The sequence below is a fragment of the Sapajus apella genome, unplaced genomic scaffold (genome assembly GCF_009761245.1).
Source record: "Sapajus apella isolate SASKATOON/1434 unplaced genomic scaffold, GSC_monkey_1.0 scaffold169, whole genome shotgun sequence".
Classification (NCBI taxonomy): Eukaryota; Metazoa; Chordata; class Mammalia; order Primates; family Cebidae; genus Sapajus; species Sapajus apella.
The window spans coordinates 368,569-392,285 of record NW_022437109.1 but is presented as its reverse complement, the minus strand read 5'-3'; the positions used below and the strand labels follow the sequence as shown (position 1 = coordinate 392,285).

At 41.4% G+C, this 23,717-nt stretch overlaps 1 protein-coding gene and 1 non-coding gene across 6 annotated transcripts in view; both read left to right on the top strand.

Moving 5' to 3' along the window:
• Positions 1 to 389: 389 nt before the first annotated feature.
• SNX27 (sorting nexin 27) overlaps positions 390 to 23,717 on the top strand; it is an 86,462-nt gene continuing 63,134 nt past the window's right edge. For 2 of the 5 annotated variants that reach the window (XM_032267345.1, XM_032267346.1), the window contains exon 1: positions 390 to 894. In XM_032267345.1, coding sequence (XP_032123236.1) covers positions 575 to 894 — 320 coding nt within the window. In that variant the 5' untranslated portion in view covers positions 390 to 574. The remainder of the gene's footprint in view (positions 895 to 23,717) is intronic. The other 3 variants (XM_032267348.1, XM_032267349.1, XM_032267347.1) reach the window with 3 other exon arrangements.
• LOC116542554 lies at positions 18,338 to 18,444 on the top strand. The gene has a single exon (XR_004265260.1). It is a non-coding gene; the product is annotated as a U6 spliceosomal RNA (small nuclear RNA).

Genomic DNA, 23,717 nt, shown 5'->3' with positions numbered 1-23,717 from the left:
CGTGATCCGGTTGTCTCACAGGTGTTGGGCCCTGGTCAACATATCAGTTACTGTGTAAATAAATGAGTTGATATAATTTAAGATTGTGTTGAATCATAAACGTTATTTTAACATTAGTGTTTTTTAGAGGTTATGAAATGAAAGTGGGGGGGGGAACCTTGGTCTGCAACAGGAGCTGAATCATTTTACCACGCTGGGTGCTGGGTTAGACGTTCCCCACCCAACAGATCAAACTCTTAACCCAGCATAAAAGATAAACTACAACTCCCGGCAGGCGTTGCTTCCGAACTGCGTCATATAACCTCGGCTCGGCCCGGGCCCAGACCGCTCCCTGCCCCCGCCGCCCATAAACTACTACATCTCCCAGGAGGCCCCAGGGCGCCTGATCGTCCGCTTTACCCCCGCCCCCTGCCTCCCCTTCACCCCGCGCCAACAGCTCGGTGGCCGAGTCGGTCCCGCGGCCGGCGGATCGAGCGCGCGCGTCGGGGGGTCGTGCGGCTGCCGGGCAGGGCGAGCACGCGCCGGGAGGCCTTGGAGGCGTAGGGGGCGGGGGTACGGCTCGCCTGCTCGCAAGATGGCGGACGAGGACAGGGAAGGGATTCACCCCTCAGCCCCTCACAGGAACGGAGGTGGCGGCGGCGGCGGCGGCGGCGGGGGTTCTGGGCTCCACTGCGCCGGGAACGGCGGCGGGGGAGGCGGCGGCCCGAGGGTCGTGCGCATCGTCAAGTCCGAGTCCGGCTACGGCTTCAACGTGCGGGGCCAAGTGAGCGAGGGCGGGCAACTGCGGAGCATCAATGGAGAGCTCTACGCGCCGCTGCAGCATGTGAGCGCCGTGCTGCCCGGGGGGGCGGCCGATCGGGCCGGGGTGCGCAAGGGGGACCGCATCCTGGAGGTGTGAGTATCGGGGCTGCCCGGCGCCCCACCCTCCCCGCGCCCCTCCTCCTGCCCCTGCCTCTCCTCTACCCTTGTCACCCCCAGGCCGCACCTCCCCCGAGCTCCTAGCTGGCCTCGCGACCCCCGCCCCTCGGGCGTCCGCAACCGGGCCCCTCCTTGTGGGTAGCCCTGCCCCCACCGGCCCCGGGGCTTCCGCGACGCCTGTCTCCCACCCCATCGTCTCCAGCGGGTGCCCTTGCGCCCCCAGTGCTCTTCCCTTTGCCCCGATTACTCTGGGCTCTTCTCCGCCCCTTTGCTTTCCCATTTGGCGTGCTGCATTCTGCGCCTCACTCCTCCTCGCCTTGCTCAGAAGGAACCTCATCTGTTTCTTACTGACGGCGTTCCGTTTTTTGACCCAGCCAGTACCTTGTCCTCTCCAGGTTCTCATATTCAGCATCGCAGTTTCTCGTTCTCCACCACTTCCCAGCCCCCGCCTCCCCCCACCCCCCATGAACTGCGCCTTCTGCCCTCCAGACCAAGAAGGCAGGACCCCTGTTCTGCTCCTACTTTTCCTCCGGAAACACCTTCCCTCCCTGCTCCACTGCTTTTTCTTTCCTTAGTTATCCTCTCCTTGTGGTTAAGCCTCCCCTAAATTTTTCCATCCCACCGTGTGCCCCTTTCCTCCTCTCCTTTTTGCATTCCTACTCCAAGAGTTTACCTTGTTTTCTGACCCTTGCATGCCTTTGGGGAGGGGGGCGTGGAATTTGACACTGTAGTTTCTCTTCTCGGTTGGCACTGTATCACACCCTAATTTGGAATCTAGTGTCTCCATCAGCGCAGCCCTCTGATAGCATCCCTGCCCTGGCACCCCCCCCCCCCCCCCCAGCATCCCTGCCCTGTCCCCCCCTTCACTCCTGCTCTATCCTCACGCCTCCTTCTAGTCAGGTTTCTGGTAGAGCCCCCCTAACTCCTCCTCCTCCCAAACTGCAAGCCCTTTTGAGTCTTTGGCCGCTCTGCTTTCTTAGGGCTTGCCTCTCTCTGCTGCGTCTTCTACTCTATCCTCCTGTGATCCCACACTTGACTTTGTCCTAGCCTTTCTCTCCCCTAGGCTACTTCTCCTTTCTTCTGCTTTTTTTAAGGCGCCTTCTGCTGCTGCAGCCCACCCTCTCTCCCCTGCTGCAGCCCCTCCCCCTTCATACTCCTTCCCCACCACATCCCTCCTGTCTCTGGCAGGATGCTGCCTTGTCTTACAGTCTCTGTACACACCTCCTCCACTACCCTAATCTAGATGTTACATTTGCGTTTTTGTGCTTTGCATTGAAATTCAGTTAGTGATTGCAGGTTGACTTGCAGGTGGTGTGTGCTCCCATCGTCTCCGTTCTCCTCAGCAGTCTTCCGTGCTGCGTTTCTCCTCCTTACTGAATCTACATTTGGCATTCCTTTTTTACACTTTTACTCTCTTCCTCCATGTTTTGATTTGCCCACGTGAAATCTTTCTGTTTCTACAAATTTTATTTTAATTGTAATTTCCACAACCTTTTAGTTGCCTCTTGTAAAACAGTAGGTTTGCAAATGGGATAGTCTCTTGAAAATCTGCCTTATGAAGAAGTCCTTTTTTTCTTACTCATCTTGTGCTCCCTGCAGTTATTCTTGACATTCTTACTCTGTGGTATCCACTCATTCTGTTTCCTCATCTCTTCCACCTCAAGAAATAGTTGGTATTAACCTGGGAAAGCAGATTAAAAAAAAAAAAAGAAGAAGAAATAGTTGCTTACTTAGGCAACTGTTTGCCTAAGTGTTTGGAGATAGTATACCTTTCTTCTGTCCTTTCTGTAAATATATGCTTTCTTATTTCATTAACATCCCACATGCTGTTTCCTAGTATTCTCTGACAATATATTCTTTTTTTTTTTTTTTTTGAGACAGAGTTTTGCTCTTGTCGCCAGGCTGGAATGCAATGGTGTAATCTCGACTCACTGCAACCTCCGCCTCCTGGGTTCAAGCTATTCTCCCGCTTCAGCCTCCTGAGTAGCTGGCATTACAGGCATGTGCCACCATGCCCGGCTAATTTTGTATTTTTAGTAGAGACTGGGTTTCACCGTGTTGGCCAGGCTGGTCTCGAACTCCTGACCTCAGATGATCTGCCCGCGTGGGCCTCCCAAAGTGCTGGGATTACAACAATGATTTTCAGATTTCTTATACTTGGGCACCTAATTATTTTCTTTCTAGATAACTCAAAATTTGTGGTTGATGTTTCTTCCAATAGGTGGTCTTGGAATTGACATTTTCCTTTCCCTCTGGAAGTTAACTTTGGACTCAGCTTCTTGTTTTTAAATTTAAAACTAAAGCATTTACAATTATAAATTTATGATAAATTTCTAAATTGTTTACTCTTCACAGGATCTAAAGGAACTAAACCGAAATGAATAATTCTGTAGGAGACTATAGTTAATGTGATCTATCTTTGCAGCCATACACACACATCCCAGCATACATAGTTAGTGGCTTCTTGCCTTTATTGTGGCTTCTGCAGAAGAGCCCAGATGTAAACTGTAAAGGAGACCTTAGATGATCCCCTAGGGAAGGTAGAAGGACTTGCCCTAGTCTTAGGTTCCACAGTAGGAAGCTGGGCAATCTTTGCCTTCTAGAGAAAAGAACGTTACTTTTGGCACATCCTTGGTGGCAAGTAGAGAAGTTCATCTCTTTTAGAGGGCAGGGGAAAAGGTTACTCTGCCCGGAAGACATCTTTGGAAGGTTGTGATGATCAGAAATCTTCCTGGCATTGGTTTCTCACCCTTCCAACTGTATGTATTTTGATTTCCAAATTCTCTGAACCTTATTTGGTACTATAGGGGAGTGATAATTGCAACCCAAAGCTAAGCTGGTGGTAAACTCTGTGAGACCTCAACTATTCAGTGTCTTTGTATTTTCTTTCTTTCTTTCGTAGTCTGTACCTTCTCTTTAGGGTTTCAAGTGAGAGGGGAAATGCGCAACCAAATAGATGTGGTTCTCCTGGGATACTTGCCCCTTGTCTCGATCTTGGTTATGTTGATGCTGATTTTCCTGAAGCATTTTTTAGGCAATACTCCTTAGAGCTTTTGTCTGTCATCCAAGTTCTTAAAGTTCATGTGTGTTGTCCCAGGAAAACTTTGCATGTTGATTAAGAGCCAGGTGGGGTCAGAATTAGGGATAGGTGGATTATCATTGTGTGGTTGTAGTTTGTATCAAGACGTGGGTGAATGTTTGGACCTTGATAATTGCTATTTAAGAGTTTTCCCCATTTTAGATTCTTCTATTGTGTTTGCATATTGTTTTTACAACAATTTTTGTATTTTTCAGTTGTTTGGACAATTGATAGAGATGTGAAAGAACAGAGTAACTTTGAGATTTAAGGGCATACAAACTTGGACACAAGTAAGAGCATCAGCTGCTTTGTGTTTCTTTTAAAGTCGGCTTACTAAGACCCTGTTCTACTCTTTAGTCCTGAAACTAAATTGGAGCACGTATGGTTCGGTTTGCCCTTTCTCCTTTCAAAACTGTGTAGATTCTAACTGGTTTGGGAGTCATGTTGCAGGGCTTGGTACTGCAGTATGAACAAACCCTCTGGGCTCTAAATTTTACTGCAGATGGAAAGTTTTTTTGACTAGCAATGTTAGTTTCCACCTTGTAATTTTCCCAGTGTAACATATGCTGAGTGTCTTCCCTTTGATGTGTATGTACCTGGAGGCTAATGAGTAAAGAATGCTTTCAACAAACAGAACCAAAATAAATATGTCTTTGCACTAATTATATAGTATGTGAAGTAACATTTGACTTCAGGTTAATTTTCTTTAGGTTAAAGTAGTTCCAAGGACTCTTGATTGATTTCTTGAGCGATGCTGCTGAAAGGTTTCAGTGTGCGGTGGAAATGGATATGAAACTGTCCGTATTTTTGAGGGATTAGTTTGAGCACGGACCACTAAGATGGGCTTGCAAGCATTCAAAATCATGATATATTTATGCCAGTCAGTGTATATGGTTTCCTCTTTGATAGCTACTAGGTAATAGACCCATCAGCTTTCCCTTATTAAAGTCATAAGATAAATTAAAACTGTATATATCAATTTGTTTTTTGAGAATCAGTTTTTTTACTTCATTTTGTGTGAGAGTTGTAAAGAGGCTGGTGCCATAAGTATTTTTATGAGTTAAGCGTGAGTCATGTATCATAGACGAGGTACCGTCTCAAGAGCTGCTTTCGCAATTGTAACTGAATTCTATTTCGCTGATATTTTCTAGGTAGATTTTGGTAATGTTTGAAATAATGAAATCATGGTTATTGATCAAAGGAAATTTTTATGTCAGTGGTTCTCAGGCTTTAAGGTACATAAGAAGCACTTGGGTATGCTTATCAAAAGTACAGATTCTTAGGCTCACCTTCTAAGGGTTATGATTCAGTAGATCTTTCATAGGGCCTAGAAATCTTTTTTACTCCTTTGCCCCATGTGGGTAATGCAACCCACATGCCCAGTTACATGCCCAGGGTGACGTAGTAGGTTGTAGGCTTTGGATTCTCAGTTCGTTTTATTTTCATTTTTATATTGAGAGTAATGAGCTAAGACTATACCAGCAAATAGTGGATTGTTAGGCTCTCAAATTCCAGCCTAAATTCTTGCTAAGGTTTTGAAATAAAGATGGATGTTAAGAGGTAGAGCAAGTTAATATTAATAGTGATAATCATTATACCACTTTGCAGTGTGCATAGCGTGTTATAGTTTGTAGTGTTTTTACATCTGATCTTCACATAGCCCTGTGAAATAGGAAGATACTAAGTTCATCAAGGGCAGGGACTGCATCAAATACTACGTGTTTGTTGTATCGCTAGCCAAATGTTTGGTGGCACGTGGGAAGTATCCTTCAATAAATACTTGGCGAGTGAATAATGAGTATTATATCTATTATGTTTTTGTTTTTTTGAGATGAAGTCTCACTCTCGCCCAGGCTGGAGTACAGAGGCATGATCTCAGCTCACTCCAGCCTCCACCTCCCAGGTTCAAGCTCTCTTGCCTCAGCCTCCCTAGTAGCTGGGATTATAGGCATGTGCCACCTTGCCCAGCTAATTTTTGTATCTTTTAGTAGAAATGGGGTTTCATCGTATTGAACAGGCTGGTCTCAAACTCCTGACCTCGTGATCCGCCTGCCTTGGCCTCCCAAATTGCTGGGATTACAAATATGAGCCATCATGTCCAGCCTTTTTTTTTTTTTTTTTTTTTGAGATGGCATCTCGATCTGTAGTCCAGTTTGGAGTGTAGTGGTGTAATCTCCACTCTCTGCAACCTCCGCCTCTCGGCTTCAAGTGATTCCCCTGCCTCAGCCTCCTGAGTAGCTGGGATTACAGGCATGTGCTACCACGCCCGGCTAATTTTTGTATTATTAGTAGAGACGGGGTTTCACCATGGTGGTCAGGCTGGTCTCGAACTCCTGACCTCATGATCCGCCCGCCTCCGCCTCCCAAAATGCTGGGATTACAGGTGTGAGCCACCACTCCTGGCCTATTATCCCTATTTTATAAGACAGCAAATGGAAACTGAGTTTTGTATCAATGAATGGCAACCAGAATTAAATCCAGATCTTTGGATTCTAGATCTTGAATATTTCCTCTTTTTTTTTTTGAGACTGAGTTTCACTCATGTTACCCAGGCTGGAGTGCAATGGCGCGATAATCAGCTCACCGCAACCTCCGCCTCCTGGGTTCAGGCAATTCTCCTGCCTCAGCCTCCTGAGTAACTGGGATTACAGGCACGTGCCACCATGCCCAGCTAATTTTTTGTATTTTTAGTAGAGACGGGGTTTCACCATGTTGACCAGGATGGTCTCGATCTCTTGATCTCGTGATCCACCCGCCTCGGCCTCCCAAAGTGCTGGGATTACAGGCTTGAGCCACCGCGCCCGGCGAATATTTCCTCTTTTTACAGCTTTGTTTTTTTTTTTTTTCTTTTAAAGAGATGGAAGTCTCACTATGTTGCCCAGACTATACTTGAATTCTGGGCTCAAGTGATCCTCCCACCTCTGCCTTCTGAGTAGCCGGGACTACAGGTATGCACTAATACACCTGGCCTAATTTTTTTTGTACTTTGTTTTGTAGAGGTGGGGTCGCCATGTTGCCCAGTCTGGTCTTGAACCGCTGGGCTCAAGTGATCTGCTCACTTTGGCCTCCTAAACTGCTGGCATTACATGCATGAGCCACTGCACCTGGTCATTAACTTAAAATTCTGTTACATTCCTGTAAACTTCGATAGCAGTTGAACTTTGGTCTTACTGTTGTGAAATGTAACTATTTTGTATCTTTATTTGCTCACTATTACCCATTGTTAAATTGGATAAGACGCAAGGGACTAAAGCAGGTATTTGCCTTTATTGTTGCTGTCTTTACTCTGTTGGTTGTCAGTGAAGACGGCAGAACAGTCCTTTTTAAATTCCTTTTGATTTCACAGGTAGTTGAGGTTGCAAACAAATAAAACTAAATTTGAAAATAACATTACTTTCCCCTCAGAAATCACTTCCACAGATCGCTGCACCAGGAAAATATATTTTATTAGTTGCATTAATGATTTGTCTGGGTCTTTTAAGTTATTGTGAAGAACAGTTCTCTTTCCAGCCACCACTAACTAGTTTATTTCAGATGAGGTCTGTTACCATGCTCTCAAGGATAATTATTTTTTAAGATAAGTCCCATTGGGAATAATTCTCATGACCTTGTGGATAAGCAAAGAGACTTAATTGACAAGCCAACACTTAATTTGTGATCACTGCAAAGTGCTTTTTGAGCATGATTTGTGGCGAGTTCATTCATTAGGTGATGGCATTGCTGACAAAGGATATTGTGGCGGTTTAGGTTAGAGCCAGTTAGGTTCATTCTTTTCTTCCACTCGAAGCTATATTAGATGTTTTCTGTGCTGCTCCGGCAATCCAATAAGAGCTCCGGATGGGTTGGTGCAGTTCAGCCTACATTTGGAAAAAAAAATTTAGAAGATTTTAAAATACTTTTTTAAAAATTGCGACTCATAGGCCGGGCGCGGTGGCTCACGCCTGTAATCCCAGCACTTTGGGAGGCCGAGGCGAGTGGATCACGAGGTCAACAGATCGAGACCATCCTGGTCAACACGGTGAAACCCCGTCTCTACTAAAACTACAAAAAATTAGCTGGGCATGGTGGCGCGTGCCTGTAATCCCAGCTACTCAGGAGGCTGAGGCAGGAGAATTGCCTGAACCCAGGAGGCGGAGGTTGCGGTGAGCCGAGATCGCGCCATTGCACTCCAGCCTGGGTAACAAGAGCAAAACTCTGTCTCAAAAAAAAAAAAAAAAAATTGCGACTCATAGTAAGAGATACATTTTATATTACAACCCAATATATATGCAAAAAAAAAAAACCTGAAAAATAAGCTTCACAAAAATTATATTTACTGGCTAGGCACGGTGGCTCACACCTGTAATCTCAGCACTTTGAGAAGCTGTTGTGGGCGATCACTTGAGCTCAGGAGTTTGAAACCAGCCTGGGCAACATGGTGAAACCTCATCTCTGCAAAGAAAAAATAGAAAAAGTAGCCACATGAAGTGGCGTGTGCCTGTAGTCCCAGCTACTCAGGAGGCTGAGGTGGGAGGATTGCTTGAGCCTGGGAGGCTGCAGTGAGCCACGATCACATCACTGAACTCAAGCCTGAGAGACAGAGTGAGACTCTGTCTCAAAAATAAAACAAAACACCAGAGTGCATGATACCAGTAGATACAGTTTTTTTTTGGGTTTCTTTTATCCTCCCACCTTAGTCTCCCAGAAAGTTGAGGCCATAGGCGCATGCCACCATGCATAGCTAATTTTTTTGAATTTTTTTTTGAAGAGATAGGGTTTCACCGTGTTGCCCAGGCTGGTCTCATTCCTGGGCTGAAGTGATTTGCTTGCCTCGGCCTCCCAAAATGCTGGGATTATAGGTGTGAGCCACCATAGCAGGCCCACTGTGGTATTTTTTAGTCTGTTCCTATTTTGAGTTTCTTTGTTCAGTTTTTTTAATGCTAGTGGTGGCCTGGTACATTAATTTCACAACTCATCAGGTTGTGACCCACTGTCTGAAAAACAGTAGTTTAGGGCATCACTTTTCCTGTTATTGGCCCACTAGATATTATTTCGTACTCAGTCTGGTTCCACAAGTAAGCACACACCGTGTATAAGATACTGCTCGGCTTGCATGAGTCACAGGGTCTCAGCATCCCTGCCCTTGAGAAGCTTACCCTGCAGCAGGGAAGGTACAGGTAAACAGTTTTCTGTATGTAAAGCTAAACGAAGTAATGGGGAGAAATGAAAAGCACAATCGGAGCATGGAGGAAGGAGTGAATATGCCTAAGATGACTGGTGAGGAGACAGCTCATAGAAGGCTTTTAAACATGATTGAAGAACAAATATAACTTCAGAGAAGGGGCAAGGATTTTATAGGTTGAGGAAAAGTGTGACCAAAGAGGGGAAAATGTGAAAAGTTCTTAGGCCAGCGAGGGGCTTAAAGTTGCTGTTTGTCTGCAGACATTTGTGGTGATAGAAACTGGAAAGGAAGGTTGCAGTAAGATTTTAAAAAGATGGCTTTGAATATAATGCCAAAAAGTTTGTTTTTTTTTTCTCTTGATGAGCTCAGAATTTAGCTGGGTGTGTATGAATACCCAGGACTTCCCGTGAATTAAGTTTTATATAATTATTTACCAGAAGAGGTTGAATAATTTTTCCAAGGCAAAAGAGGAAAATCACTATTAGAATTAGAAGAATTTCAGAGCATCTAGTCTCTTGGACTGTCTTGTACTATATAAAGAAGGGAACTAAGAACAAATAAGCTCTGACACCCAGAACTGGGAACAGCTGGTGAGGAGCTGGTTACTTTTAACTTGTGTATGTATTTTATTTCACAATCGAATCCAGCTTCTCAGTTATCCTTTCTCTTTCTCTTATGTTTTAAGTGACTATACTTACTGTTAGGTTTACAGTTGACAACTTTCATCCCTGTGTGCTACAGGCCTGTTCTGTTTTAGCTGTACTTTCCTCCAAGTGTGTTCCTCTGATTGGAAGATGCTTCTTTTGATTTAAATCTCTCATTTTGGCATACTGCATGTTGGGGGCTGAGGGGACTGAAGACAGAGTGGGGAACGTAGTGTGGTACTAAAGTTTACACTTAATACCTACCTTCAAAATGAAAATTCATGTGAAGCTCCTTCAAATAAGTTTAAGACTTGGTGGTGACCACAGAGTGATTTTTTGCTTTTGCTCATAATACTAGGAGTATTCTAGGGCTAAATTTTGTGATATGGTTTTAGTCAAATGCTTGGTAGTATGTGTGTAGTCTCTTGTTTATTATTTATTGCTCGCAACCAACTAAATAAGGTTCTCATAATAGTTGAGGAAATGTGCCTCTCTGCAAGGTATTGAGTTGCTGAATAAGGAGTTGTATTTGAGTACTCTTACGTGTACTTCCTCCAGTGAACTTCCATTGATGCGAAAACATCTTTTAAGAAATGGTTTGTTTTGGTTAAGCTATCTGAAACTTTTTAGATTCTTGTGTCAAACCTCAGAGCAAGACCAGAATGATAGGCCTATGTGTTCTACCGGCTCGATACACCATGAATTAGCTTACTTCTCTCTGGAAAAGTACAGGCAGTCTGCAGAGAGTCAGCTGCTCTGGTGCATGCTCTCCCAGCTGCTTTCAAGAGGCTGATCACTCTTACAGAACTTTCAGTAAGATTATTAACTAGGAGGTCATCTCTCTCCCCCCACCCATACCACAGTACTTTTATATCTGTGTGTGTATTTAGTCTTATTTGTATTTATTTACTATGTTTTAAAAATTGGGAGATTGATTAAATGAATATTTGGAGATCTTGGAAAACATGATGGCCTCTGAAAATTTTGGAAACTTTTTCTCCTTTTGCTGATCAGTTTAATCATCTAGAATGTTTGTTCCTGCCTCTGTCTTTACTTGGAAATAGCAATGAGTTTTGTTCTACCTGATGTTGTGTATCAAGGAAATGTGACACTGAAGCTTCCTTCGTGAGTTATGTGCTAGTAGATTATTTTAGATCTCCCTGTCCTGCCCAGTTATCTTTTATAATCCTGGTTTGGAAAAGGTCCAACTGTACCTTTCCTCTTCCTCAGTGCGTTGGAATAGACTACAGACTTATAGAAACTGGAGTCTGTGTTTCTTATTTCCAAAAGAAATTTCTGAAATTTAATTTGTATTAAAAGATGGTATTTGATCGTCAAAGGGTCATATCTCTTTAAAGGTATATCTCTTTACTAATTTGTAAAGACTGTCTTTCATAAATGAAGGTATTTCAGCTGTTTTTTCAGTTGTAGTGATAGATAACACTATCTATTCACATTCATGTACAGTACCACTTGGGATGAATTGAATATATAGGAAATGGGTGGTTGAGATTCGGGGTGCAGGCTGTGGCCTCAGAACAAATTTACCTGGTCACGTGAGGAATCATGCTTTTAATTACATTGTGTAGTAATTCAGAAATAGTAGTGAAATAGAACTTGGAAGAATCAAGATTTTTTTTTTCATTTGATGATTTACCTGACTTGCAAACCAAGTAGTTGAGAAGGCAAGTAGATTTTATTTTATTAATTTATTTATTTTTATTTCATTCTGATCCGAACGCAGATTTTATTTAGTTAACTTTCACTGTGGTCAGTATACCAAGTTAAAATCATTTAGGGTTAGCCTTTCAATTAGCCATGTTGGCAGTGATTCAAGATGTAGCAGCTCTCAAACACTGAGTTGGTGCTGGGAGATGATTTAGGACTAGTTGTGTTTTGCTGGTGAACAACTGAGTGGGGGTCCTCGGAAACTTATGGGAGGAAAATGAATTACTTTAGGAAAATCATCATGGCTTTTAACAACTTTCTTTGCCATTTAAAAAAATTTTTTTTAATTTAATTTATTTTTCTTGGCCAGACTAGAATGTAGTGGTGTAATCACAGCTTGCTGAAGCCACGACCTCCTGGGCTCAAGTGATTCTCCCACTTCAGCCTCCCAAATAGCTGGGACCGCATGTATATGCTACCACACTTGGCTAATATATATATATATATATATATTTTTTTTTATTTTATTTACCTATTTTTTCTGAAACAATCTCTCCCTCTGTCACCCAGGCTGTAGTGCCATGGCTCACTGCAATGTCTGCCTCCCAGGTTCAAGCTATTCTCCTGCCTCAGCCTCTCAAGTAGCTGGGATTATAGACACATGCCACCATACTAGCTAATTTTGTGGGTTTTTTTTTTTTTTTTTTGTATTTTTTTAATAGAGACTTAGTTTCACCGTGTTGGCCATGGTGGTCCTGAACTCCTGACCTCAATGATCTGCCTGCCTCAGCCTCCCAAAATGCTGGGATTACAGGCATGAGCCACCACGCCCAACCTAATTTGTTTATTTTTTTTTACAGAGACAAGGTCTCACTTTGTTGCCCAGACTGGTCTTTAACTTGTGGATTCAAATGATCCTCCTGCCTTGGCCTCCCAATGTGCTGGGATTATAGGCATGAGCCACCAGGCCTTACTCTCCCATTTCTTTCTTTCTTTTTTTTTTCCTCACTCTGTCGCCAGGCTGGAGTGCAGTGGTGTGATCTCGGCCCGCTGCAACCTTTGACTCCCTGGTTCAAGTTATTTTCCTGCCTCAGCCTCCCAAGTAGCTGGGATTGCAGACATGTACCACCAACATCCAGCTAATTTTTTTTATTTTTATTTTTAGTAGAGACAGGGTTTTACCATGTTGGCCAGGATGGTCTCTATCTCCTGACCTCGTGATCTGCCTGCCTCAGCCTCCCAAAGTGCTGGGATTACAGGTGTGAGCCACTGCACCCGGCCACCCTTTCCCATTTCTAACATTCATTGTCCTGCAGTACAAAGACGTAACCCACTGTTATGTCCACCCTATGTTAGGATAGAACTATAGGGTTGCTCTATGCTAATCAAGGTTTTTAAAGATAAAAATGAAAAAAGAAGTTTATCCAGACAAAATAAATCAGTGTTGTATATTTTTGGACTATCAGAACTTGCTTTAAGACCTGAATGGAAGGCCGGGCGCTGTGGCTCAAGCCTGTAATCCCAGCACTTTGGGAGGCTGAGGCGGGTGGATCATGAAGTCAAGAGATCGAGACCATCCTGGTCAACACGGTGAAACCCCGTCTCTACTAAAAACACAAAAAATTAGCTGGGCATGGTGGCACATGCCTGTAATCCCAGCGACTCAGGAGGCTGGGGCAGGAGAATTGCCTGAACCCAGGAGGCGGAGGTTGCGGTGAGCCGAGATCGCGCCATTGTACTCCAGCCTGGGTAACAAGAGCAAAAAACTCCGTCTCAAAAAAATAAATAAATAAATAAATAAAAAGACCTGAATGGTAATTTTTTAGCCTCTCACATGTGATAGAGACATCGTGCTTACATTTAAAAATATATATATATTTATTTATTTTAGAGACAAGGTGTCACTCTGTCATCCATGTTGGGGTGCAGTCGTGCAATCGTAGCTCACTGCAGTTACTGATCTCTTGGGCTCGAGTGATCCTCCTGCCTCAGCCTCCTGAGTAGCTGGGACTGTGGGAGTGTGCCACCATGCATAGATAATTTTTAAAAACATTTTCTGTAGAGACAGGGTCTTGGTATGTTCCCCAGGCTGATCTCAAACTCCTGGTCTCAAGCCACCCTCTCACCTTGGCCTCCCAAAGTGTCGTGATTATAGGAGTGAGCCGCCTCACCTGGCCTAAAATTCTAAAGACTGGAATTTTGTATTCTAAGAGGGAAATGGACAAGTTTGTTTTTATTGTTGGTGACAAGTGGCTACATTGGTTTTACAGGTAATTATCAGATAATAAATGAGCTTTTTTCTGAATAGCTTGATTATATTTTTATATTTATTTTTTAAATATCTTAAAGCCTTAAGCCTTATTATACTTTTTTTCTCTGAATAACAAATATGATTCATTTATTCAGAAATAAATCTACCTGATTATATTTGTGTACTGATTGCCTTGGAATCAGTTAGAAGGTTTGAGGAATCTATAACTCTTTCTTCCCACGTAATAAACCCTTGTTACTCCTGGCTAGAGGTAGTAAGATTGAAGAACAGAAGAGTCTTAACTTGTACTTTTTCTGCCTCAAGCAGAATTCTTTGTAAGTAGAACACCCAGTCAAAGGTAAAAAGCCCCAGTGATGGTAAGCAGGTTATTTGACAAGTTATTCTTTTTTTCCCTTTCTGGCTTCCCAAAAAGGAAGATGCCTATTAACATACTTCTCAGTTTCTCAGCTTTGCCAGGGCCAAACTTTATTGTTACGAATACTCCCTTTTGCCCAGTGTTAAATTTCTGGGTGTAGGTGCTTTAAAAATATTGGCATAGGCCAGGCATGGTGGCTCATGCCTGTAATCCCAGTACTTTGGGAGGCCGAAGCGGGCAGATCACTTGAGGTAAGAGTTTGAAACTAGCCTGGCCAACATAGCGAAACCCTGTCTTCACTAAAAATACAAAAATTATTCGGGCATGGTGGCATGCACCTGTAATTCTAACTACTCGGGAAGCTGAGGCAGGATAATCACTTGAACCCAGGAGGTGGAGATTGCAGTGAGCTGAGATTGTGCCACTGCACTTCAGCCTGGGTGACAGAGTGAGACCCCATCTCAAAAATTAAAAAAAAATTAAAAATGAAAATAAAAATATTGGTATAAAGATTGAATTTGGCTGGGCACAGTGGCTCATGCCTGTAATCCAAGCACTTTGGGAAGCTGTGGTGGGCATATCACTTGAGGTCATGAGTTCAAGACCAGCCTGGCCAATATGGTGAAACCCCATCTCTACTAAAAATACAAAAATTAGCCAAAGAATCACTTGAACCCAGGTGCCGGTGGTTGCAGTAAGCCAAGACTGAGCTAGTGCACCCCAGCCTGGAAAACAGAGGGAGACTCAGTGTCAAAAAAAAAAAAAAAATTATCTGGGTATCGTGGCATACACCTGTAATCCCAGCTACCAGGGAGGCTGAGGCAGGAAAATCACTTGAACCTGGGAGGCAGAGGTTGCAGTGAGCTGAGATCAGGCCACTGCACTCCAGCTTGGGCAACAGAGTGAGACTCTGTCTCAAAAAGAAAAACAAGATTGAATCTTTTCATACTTAAAAAAAGGTACCAAAGGATTTGGGAAGTAAGGAGGCTCTCTCCATAGAATCCTGGAAATTTGTTCAATTTGGTCTGTATGTGGTTAACATTTTTTTTGTTTTCCCCCTCATTTACCAAAGATGAGACCTAATTAGAATTAGATGAGGGTGTTTTTGGTTTGTTTTTATTTTTGGTCTTATTTTAACCAAGACACTTTTACATTGTCTTTTACTAACAATCTGTCAGAATTATGGCATTAAAAGAAAGTTTTGTGATAATGGTTTTAAAAATCAAGAAGTGAATACTGTTGTAGCATGAGATAAAAAAAAAAGATAAATAAAATTAGGAAGAGAAAACTGAAATTGATTGTAATTTTGAGACTCTATAACTTTGAGGTAGTTGTTTTCTGCTCACTTGTGTTTAGGCAGTTGCTAAGGCTGGGTAATGGTTACACTAAATCATGACTGAAGAGAGACAAGATAGTTTTTGTTTTGCTTTCTAATACTCCAAAGTGCTCCAGGCTCATCTTATATATTTCCTGCTGTAGTCCTAGGATCAACCATTTTTTAAAGGGCCCTGGTTCCTTTATTGGAATTACAAACGAAGATCTGGGCATTAGGGTGTGGTTTCTTTTAGGCCATTTTGGCTGACAGAGCAAAGAAATATATGTGGGTGTATTAACCCTTGTGTATATACATATCTATAAATGCTTCTCTCTGTAACCCTCTGTCTTAAATTAAACATGAGTCTGATTCTCCATCTCTACTGCATTACTGCATGGATCATTCTAGCCTCCTCCCCTTGCTGATCTATGAATTTCCATTCCCACAGTGAGAAATTTGGCTTCTCCCATCTGCCATCCATTTATTTGATTGTTCAATTCCAGTACGCTTGTTTAGCAGTATCTTGAACTCCCGACCTCAGGTAATCTGCCCGCCTTGGCCTCCAAAGTGCTGGGATTACAGGCATGAGCCACCATGCCCGGCCTAGCAATATCATAACTGTTAACCAGTACCCTTGTGGAGAGCAACTTTATTGGCTCTAGTATAGTACTTATTGGTAGTCCCTTTTGCGTTTAGTCTTACAGACTCTTTTCATTTTCAGTCACTTAGATCCATACCTTTTCCTCCACTCACTTTAGTGAGGTTTTTAAAAATACCTTTGAAGTACAGTTAGGTTCTCTTGCCACAGTCTGGGATTCTTCCAACCTCCTGATTTTAAAAATATTTGCATATATTAAGGATTACTTTTTTTGTTTGTTTTTAAATACAGATGGGGTTTTGCCATGTTGCCCAGGCTGGTCTTGAACTCTTGGGCTCAAGCAATCTACCTACTTTGACTTCCCAAAGTGCTAGGATTACAGGTATGAGCAACTGTGCCTGGCCAAGGTTCATTACAAAGTGCTATAGGTTTTGACAAATGCATTATGTCATATATGTACCATTATAGTCTCATACAGAATAATTTCACTGCCCTAAAAATTCCCTGTGCTTCACTTATTCATCCTTTTCTTCCCCACAGGACCCTGGTAACCACTGATCTTTGCTTTTTCTGGAATGTCATATAATTGGAATCATAAATATATAGTAGCCTTTCAGACTAGTTTCTTTCCCTTAGCAACATGGACTTAAGGTTTCTGCGTGTCTTTTCATGACTATTTTTCTGTTTGTTTGTTTGTTTGTTTTTTTGTAGAGATGCAGTTTTGCTCTGTTGCCCAGGTTAGAGTGCAGTAGCATGATCTTGGCTCCCTGCAACCTCTGCCTCCTGGGTTCAAGCAATTCTACTGCCTCAGCCTCCCGAGTAGCTGGGATTACAGGCACGTGCCACCATGCCTGGCTAATTTCTTTTGTATTTTAGTAGAGACGAGATGTCACCATGTTGCCCAGGGTGGTCTCGAACTCCTGAGCTCAGGCAATCTGCCTGTCTGGGCCTCCCAAAGTGCTAGGATTATAGGCGTGAGCCACCGCCCTCAGCCTTTTTTTTTCAGATGGAGTCTCACTCTGTCCCCCAGGCTGGAGTGCAGTGGTGCAATCTTGGCTCACTGCAACCAACACCTCCTGGGTTCAAGCAATTCTCCTGCTTCAGTCTCTTGAGTAGCTGGGATTACAGGCACCTTCACCATGCCTGGCTAAGTTTTGTATTTTTAGTAGTGATGGGGTTTCACTATGTTGGCCAGGCTGGTCTCAAACTCCTGACCTCAGGTGATACGCCTATCTTGACCTCCCAAAGCGCTGGGATTATAGGTGTGAGCCACTGCCCCAACCTTTTATGGCTTAATGGCTCATTTCTTCTTTTAGATGCATAATACTTGCTTGTATGGCTGTTCCACAGATTGCTTATCTATTCATCTATTGAAGGACATCTTGGTTACTTACAGTTTTTTGGCATAAATTTCATAAATTACAGTTTTTTATGAATAAAGCTGCTATAGCCATTTATGTGCAGGTTTTTGTGTAGATGTAAGTTTTCAGCTCAGTTGGGTAAATATCTGGGAACGTGATTGCTGGATCTTATGTTAAGATTGTGTAAAAAGCTGCCAAACTGTCTTCCAAAGTGACTGTATCATTTTGTATTTCCACCAGCAGTGAATGAGGATTGCTGTTGCTCCACATCCTCACTAGCATTTGCCATTTGGTATTATCAGTTTTTTAGATTTTAGCCATTCTAATAGGTGTGTAGTGGTATCTTGTTTTGATTTGCAATTCCCTGATGATGAATGATATTGAGCATCTTCTGTGCGTATTTGCCATCTGTATCTTCTTTGGTGAGGTACCTGTGCAGATATTCTGCCCATTTTTAAATTGGGTTGTTTGTTTTCTTACTGTTGAGTTTTTCTAGCCCTTTGTGTGTTTTGGATACAACTCTTTTATCAGATACATGTTTTGCAAATATTTCCTTCTAGTCTTTTTTTTTTTTTCATTCTCTTTAACAGTGCCTTTTGCATAGCAGAAGTTTTTAATTTTAATAAAGTTCAACTTAGCAATTTTTTTCTTTCATAGATCATGCTTTTTGGTGTTGTATCTGAGATCTCATTGCCAACCCCCTAGATTTTCTCCTATGTTATCTTTTAGAAGTTTTATAGATTTGTATTTTTGTAATCCACTTTTGACATAGCATTGGCTCTTACATATTTCTAGATTATTTTGTTCTTCATGTTTACAATTTTAAATGATTGCCTTCTAGTTTATTCAGTTATTGTACTGTAATTTTCTTGGCTTTTTGTCCCCCTATTGACAGTTTATAAAAACAAATGGGAACAACCTAAACAATGATGGATGTGTTTGTGCTTAGCTTTTTTTTGTATTTAGGTGCTTGCTTCAGCAGCACATATGCTAAAATTAGAAAGATACAGAGAAGATTAGCATGGCCCCTGTGCAAGGATCACACGCAAATTCATGAAGTGTTCCATATGTGTGTATACATATATATGTATATATATTTTCCCTTTGGAAAGCAGTTTCACTGGCAATATGCATCTAAAGATATAAAAATGTTCATAATCTTTTAACTAATAATTGTATTACTGAGAATTTATCCTAAGGCAATGACCAAAATATGAGCTTCATAAGGGCAAGAATTTTACAGTGGCATGCAGAGCACTCTCAAGTATTTCTTGTGAATAAACTGAAATAATCCTAAATACAAAAAAGTTTTTTGAGACAAAGCTTCACACTGTTGCCCAGGCTGAAGTGCAGTGGCACAATCTCAGCTCACTGTAGCCTCTGCCTCACAGGTTCAAGGGATTCTCCTGCTTCAGCCTCGCAAGTAGCTGGGACTGCATGTGTGCGACACCACGCCTGGCTATTTTTGTGTTATGTTTAGTAGAGACGGGGTTTCACAATGTTGGCCAGGCTGGTATCGAACTCCTGACCTCAGGTGATCTGCCTGCCTCCCAAAGTGCTGGGATTACAGGCGTGAGCCACCGTGCCCGGCCGATGTTCCACATTTTTTAATACAAAAAATGTAAAATAAAAAATTGTTTAAAAAACAACAGGCTGGGCATGGTGGTGGTGGCATGGGCCTGTAATCCCAGTTACTCAGGAGGCTGAGGCAGGAGAATCACTTGATCCCGGGAGGCGGAGGTTACAGTGAACCGAGATCATGCCACTGCACCCTAGCCTGGGTGACCAAGCGAGATTCTGTCTCAAAAAACTTTTTTGTGTTTAGGATTATTTAATTTATTCTTATGAGAGATACTTGAGAATGTTCTGCATGCCATTGTAAAATTCTTGCCCTTTTGAAGCTCATATTTTGGTCATTGCCTTAGGATAAATTCTCAGTAACACAATTATTAGTTAAAAGATTATGAGCATTTTTATATATTTAGATGCATATTGCCAGTGAAATTGCTTTCTAAAGGGATTTTAGCTATTTAGAAAACCATTGTCTCATATTCTAGATGATAGAAGTTGATACTAAAAGTAATTAAGGTAGTAATTTTTTATTTTAAAAGTTGTTGACCAGATTTTACTATTTATTAGAAAATGCAAGCATTTTGGAAAATTTTGGCCACTTACTTTCTCTTGTTGCGCTTTTATCATTTATCAATGAATTAGATGCTCTAAGATGTGAGGTACAACATGTTACTATTTCTAAAACAGCATTCCAAATGTCTTTGATATTTGGTGGTCCAGAATGGGAATTTTGTTTAGATCTGTTCAAGCTTCACCTATTTTGGCTGCATTCATTGCTTCCACATGTCTAAATCTCATATCTCAAAGAGTTAAAGGGCAAAGATATGGTATGATTGCTTAGATAATTAGTAAGAATATTCTTCAACTTGTTTACCTAAGTAAGATAGCAAAGAGGCAGAGTTAAATGAAAAGGAGAGAAACTGAATGAGTCATATGATTTAAATGCAAAAATAGAGAGGACAAACTTTACATTTTGATAGAGTAGTTTCTTGTCTTTACAGTGTAGTTTCTAGTACAGCTGTAATGAACACCTGAGCAGTGAACCAGTGAAAAGTCAAAGGAAATGCCTATCTTCTCATATGCCAGGAGTCTGTTTTCCTTCAACTTCAGAGATCTCCAGATTTTCAAGATGTGTTGTGGAGAAGGTAGGGAGTTCATTTAAAAAGCTCTGTATAATTGAGAAGATGATATAATAGTGTGTTAAAGTTTTAAACGTAGTTCCAGTCACCCTAACTCAACTATTTTTGTGTTTTACATAATGTACCTTATGGGCAAAAATATAAACAATTTGTAATCTTCATTTTTGCATTTAACATAAGAATTTTCCCATGTTTGCATATAGTTTTCATAAATATTTTAAGAGGTTTATAGTCCATATGTTTGATTTACTTCAGTATCTTTAAAGGTTTTGCTAATGTTGGATATTATTTGGCTGAACAAATTATTTTCAAATACTAGGTCAGAAGAAAATGCTTTGCAATCTTGAATGCTTAATTTTCTTTTTTCATTGAGACAGGGTCTCTCTCTGTCACCCAGGCTAGAGTGCAATGGTGCAATCTTCGCCCTCTGCCACTTCTGCCTCCAGGGTTCAAGCGATCCTCGAAGGTAGCTGGGACAACAGGCATGCACCACCAGGCTCGGCTAATTTTTAAAATATTTTTTGTAGAGACAGAGTCCCACTATATTGCCTAGGCTGCCTTGAACTCCTGGCGTCAAGTAATCCTCCCACTGCAGCCTCCCAAAGTGTTAGGATTATAGGTGTGAGCCACTGTGCCTGGCCCTTAAAAATCTAACAGGTGAAATCTATATCTCCTAAGAAATAGAATCTGAATTTTATTTGCAATGCACTATAATGGTATTTTTGCAGTGTTTGGTGAATTTAACTCTTGTTCCTTACGTTATGGCTTTGATAAACTTGAGAGATGCTGCTGCTACCTGACTTAATGTTATAATTTGTTGCTGAAGTTTCTTTTTTTTATTTGAGATGGAGTTTTGCTCTTGTTGCCCAGGCTGGAGTGCAGTGGTGCCGTCTCAGCTCCCTGCGATCTCTGCCTTCTGGTTTCAAGTGATTCTCCTGCCTCAGCCTCCGGAGTAGCTGGGATTACAGGCATCCACCATCACGCCTGGCTAATGTTTGTATTTTTAATAGAGATAGGATTTCACCATGTTGTCCAGAGTGGTCTCGAATTCCTGACCTCATGATCCGCCCGCCTTGGCCTCCCAAAGTGCTGGAATTACAGCCGTGTGCCACTGCACCTGGCTACGTTGCTGAGGTTTTTAACTATACTAGGCTTGAAATACGTGTTCTATTATTTATTGGAGATTAGGACAAAGAAGCCAAAGTAGAAGTAGGGGCAAACTAGCTGTGGCTTAATTTTCTTTTCATTACTTTCATGAAATAACCTTGTAAAACTTGGAAATATCCAAAGTTTAGCTTATTTTCCACAAAGATACGGGAGTTGAAGGAAAAAGCATGTATTTTATTTAAGCAGTTTTATGCTGCAGATATGTACAGATTTCATCTACTAGATCTTTAATAACAAAATTATTCATAATAGCAAAAAAATTCAAAGCAATCTAAAAGTAGAATAGGGGTTATGCTGTTCACTCAGATGGTAGACTCCTATTTCACACTTACAGATGTAGATATTATATAATAATTTTTATTTTTAAATCAACTTTACTGAGGCTTCATTTACATGCAGTCAAATGCACACGTATGAAGTGTAGAGTTTGAGTTTTGGCAAAAGTATACATCTATTTAACCACTACCCCAGTCAATATATAGACAGTTCCATCACTTTTTTTTTTTCCTGAGACAGTCTCACTTTGTCAACCAGGCTGGAGTGCAGTGGTGAGATCTTGGCTTCCTGCAGCCTTGACTTCCGGGTATCTACAGGACTGGAAGGTATCTACAGCCAGGACTACAGGCCTACACCAGGACGCCCAGCTAATTTTTTGTATTTTTTTGTAGAGACGGGGTCTTACCATGTTGCTCAGGCTGGTCTTGAACTCCTGAGCTCAAGTGATCCCTCCCCCTCCCCCCCCCCCACCTCCCAAAGTGTTGGGATTACAGGAGTGAGACATAACAAAGTTTCTTTATGCCCCTATCCCTTCCCCTCCAGATAACCACTGATTTGATTTCCACCCACCACTAAAGAATGGTTTTGCCTATTCTAGAACTTCAAATAAGTGGAATCAAATCAGTCAGATTCTTTTCTGTCTCACTTCCCCAGCCCCCCAGTGTATTTTTGAGATTTACCTATGTTGTGGATATGAGTAGTGTTTCCTTTTTATTCCTTCTTCTTTTTATTGGTGTGACACTCTATGAATATGCCGCAACTTGTTTATCCATTTTCTTTTTGATAGACATTGGGTTTTTTCAGTTTCTTACTATTTTGAATAAAGCTACAGTGAACATTCAACTACAGTTGTGTGTGTGGATGTGTTTTTACCTCTCTTGGATTATACCTAGGAGTGGAATTGCTGGGTCTTGTGGTAAATGTATGTTTAACATTATGAGGAACTAGATTGTTTTTGTTTTATGCACTTATCAGCTATATATAAGAATTGAACTTGTTCCACATATTTGACAAAACTTGGTATTGCCACTCTATTTTAGTCATTCTTGTAGATGTGTAGCCATTGTGTAGACATGTAGCTAGCTACAAAATTGAAATGTATGTCTTAGCACTTGCAGTTATAGGAGTTTATTATCTATTTTTAATGGGCTGCCTCTGAGAGACTAATTACCTTTTTATTAGTTTCTTGCATGGCACAGAGGGTCAAAATAGTATTTTGCTTACTATATAGAATGGCTTTTTGCTGTAGTACATATAGTGATTGGCTTTGTCATATTTCCATTCATACCTGGTTTTCATTGTATACAGCTTCCTTCACAAGTGGTATACAAATCCTGACTAGAGCTTTTTCTCCTGCTTCTGGGAATGTTTATATTAGCTTTTCAATTTCCCTAGCTTGCCAACTTTGGTTGGATAGAAGTCTTACTTGAAGCCACTTCCATTAGCTAGCTTCAGGCCTCTCTACTGGGGCTAAATGTTGGTCTTATGTAAAAGTAAGAATTTTATTTAAATTATGAAGTGTATCTTTATAATGCCAAAGTCATAAAATAAATTAGATATCATCTGCCTAAGAAAACAAAATTTTGATCTTATTTGTGGATTGTTGGAATTTTTGACCTGCTTTATTTTTGCCTTCATTTTATTATGTAAAGTTTCAAACATACAGAAAAATTGAAAGAATCATACAATGAATACCTGTATATCTATCACCTAGATTCTATAATTAACATTTTGCTGTATTTACTTAATCACATATGTGTTAGTTATTTTTGATGATGTATTTAGGTTACTGCCTTTCTTTATAAAAGTGGTGTAAATTGATAGGTCCTACTAGGCAGTCAGTATCACTTTTGTGTGATAAGAGAATTAAGTGCTTCACTGATCCAGTGGTCTTGTGAAGGTGGCTATTTGTGAACCCCATTATCATTGGTTGAGAGCTTAATCATTTATTTTCAAATGAATTCCAGCTAAATGACGTTACAAAGATAGAAGAAAGGCAAAGGAAATTGGTGGTAGAAAAGGTTTATATCATCAGGGAGGTGTGAAAATGCTACCAACCTGTTTGCCCAATTGATACAAATACTATAACACAAATAGCTACCGTTTATTGAGTGGTTACCATATTCTAGAGCTTCATCTCATTCTAATTTTCACAACAATTCCGTTAGCAAACGGTATTATTGGCCCCATTT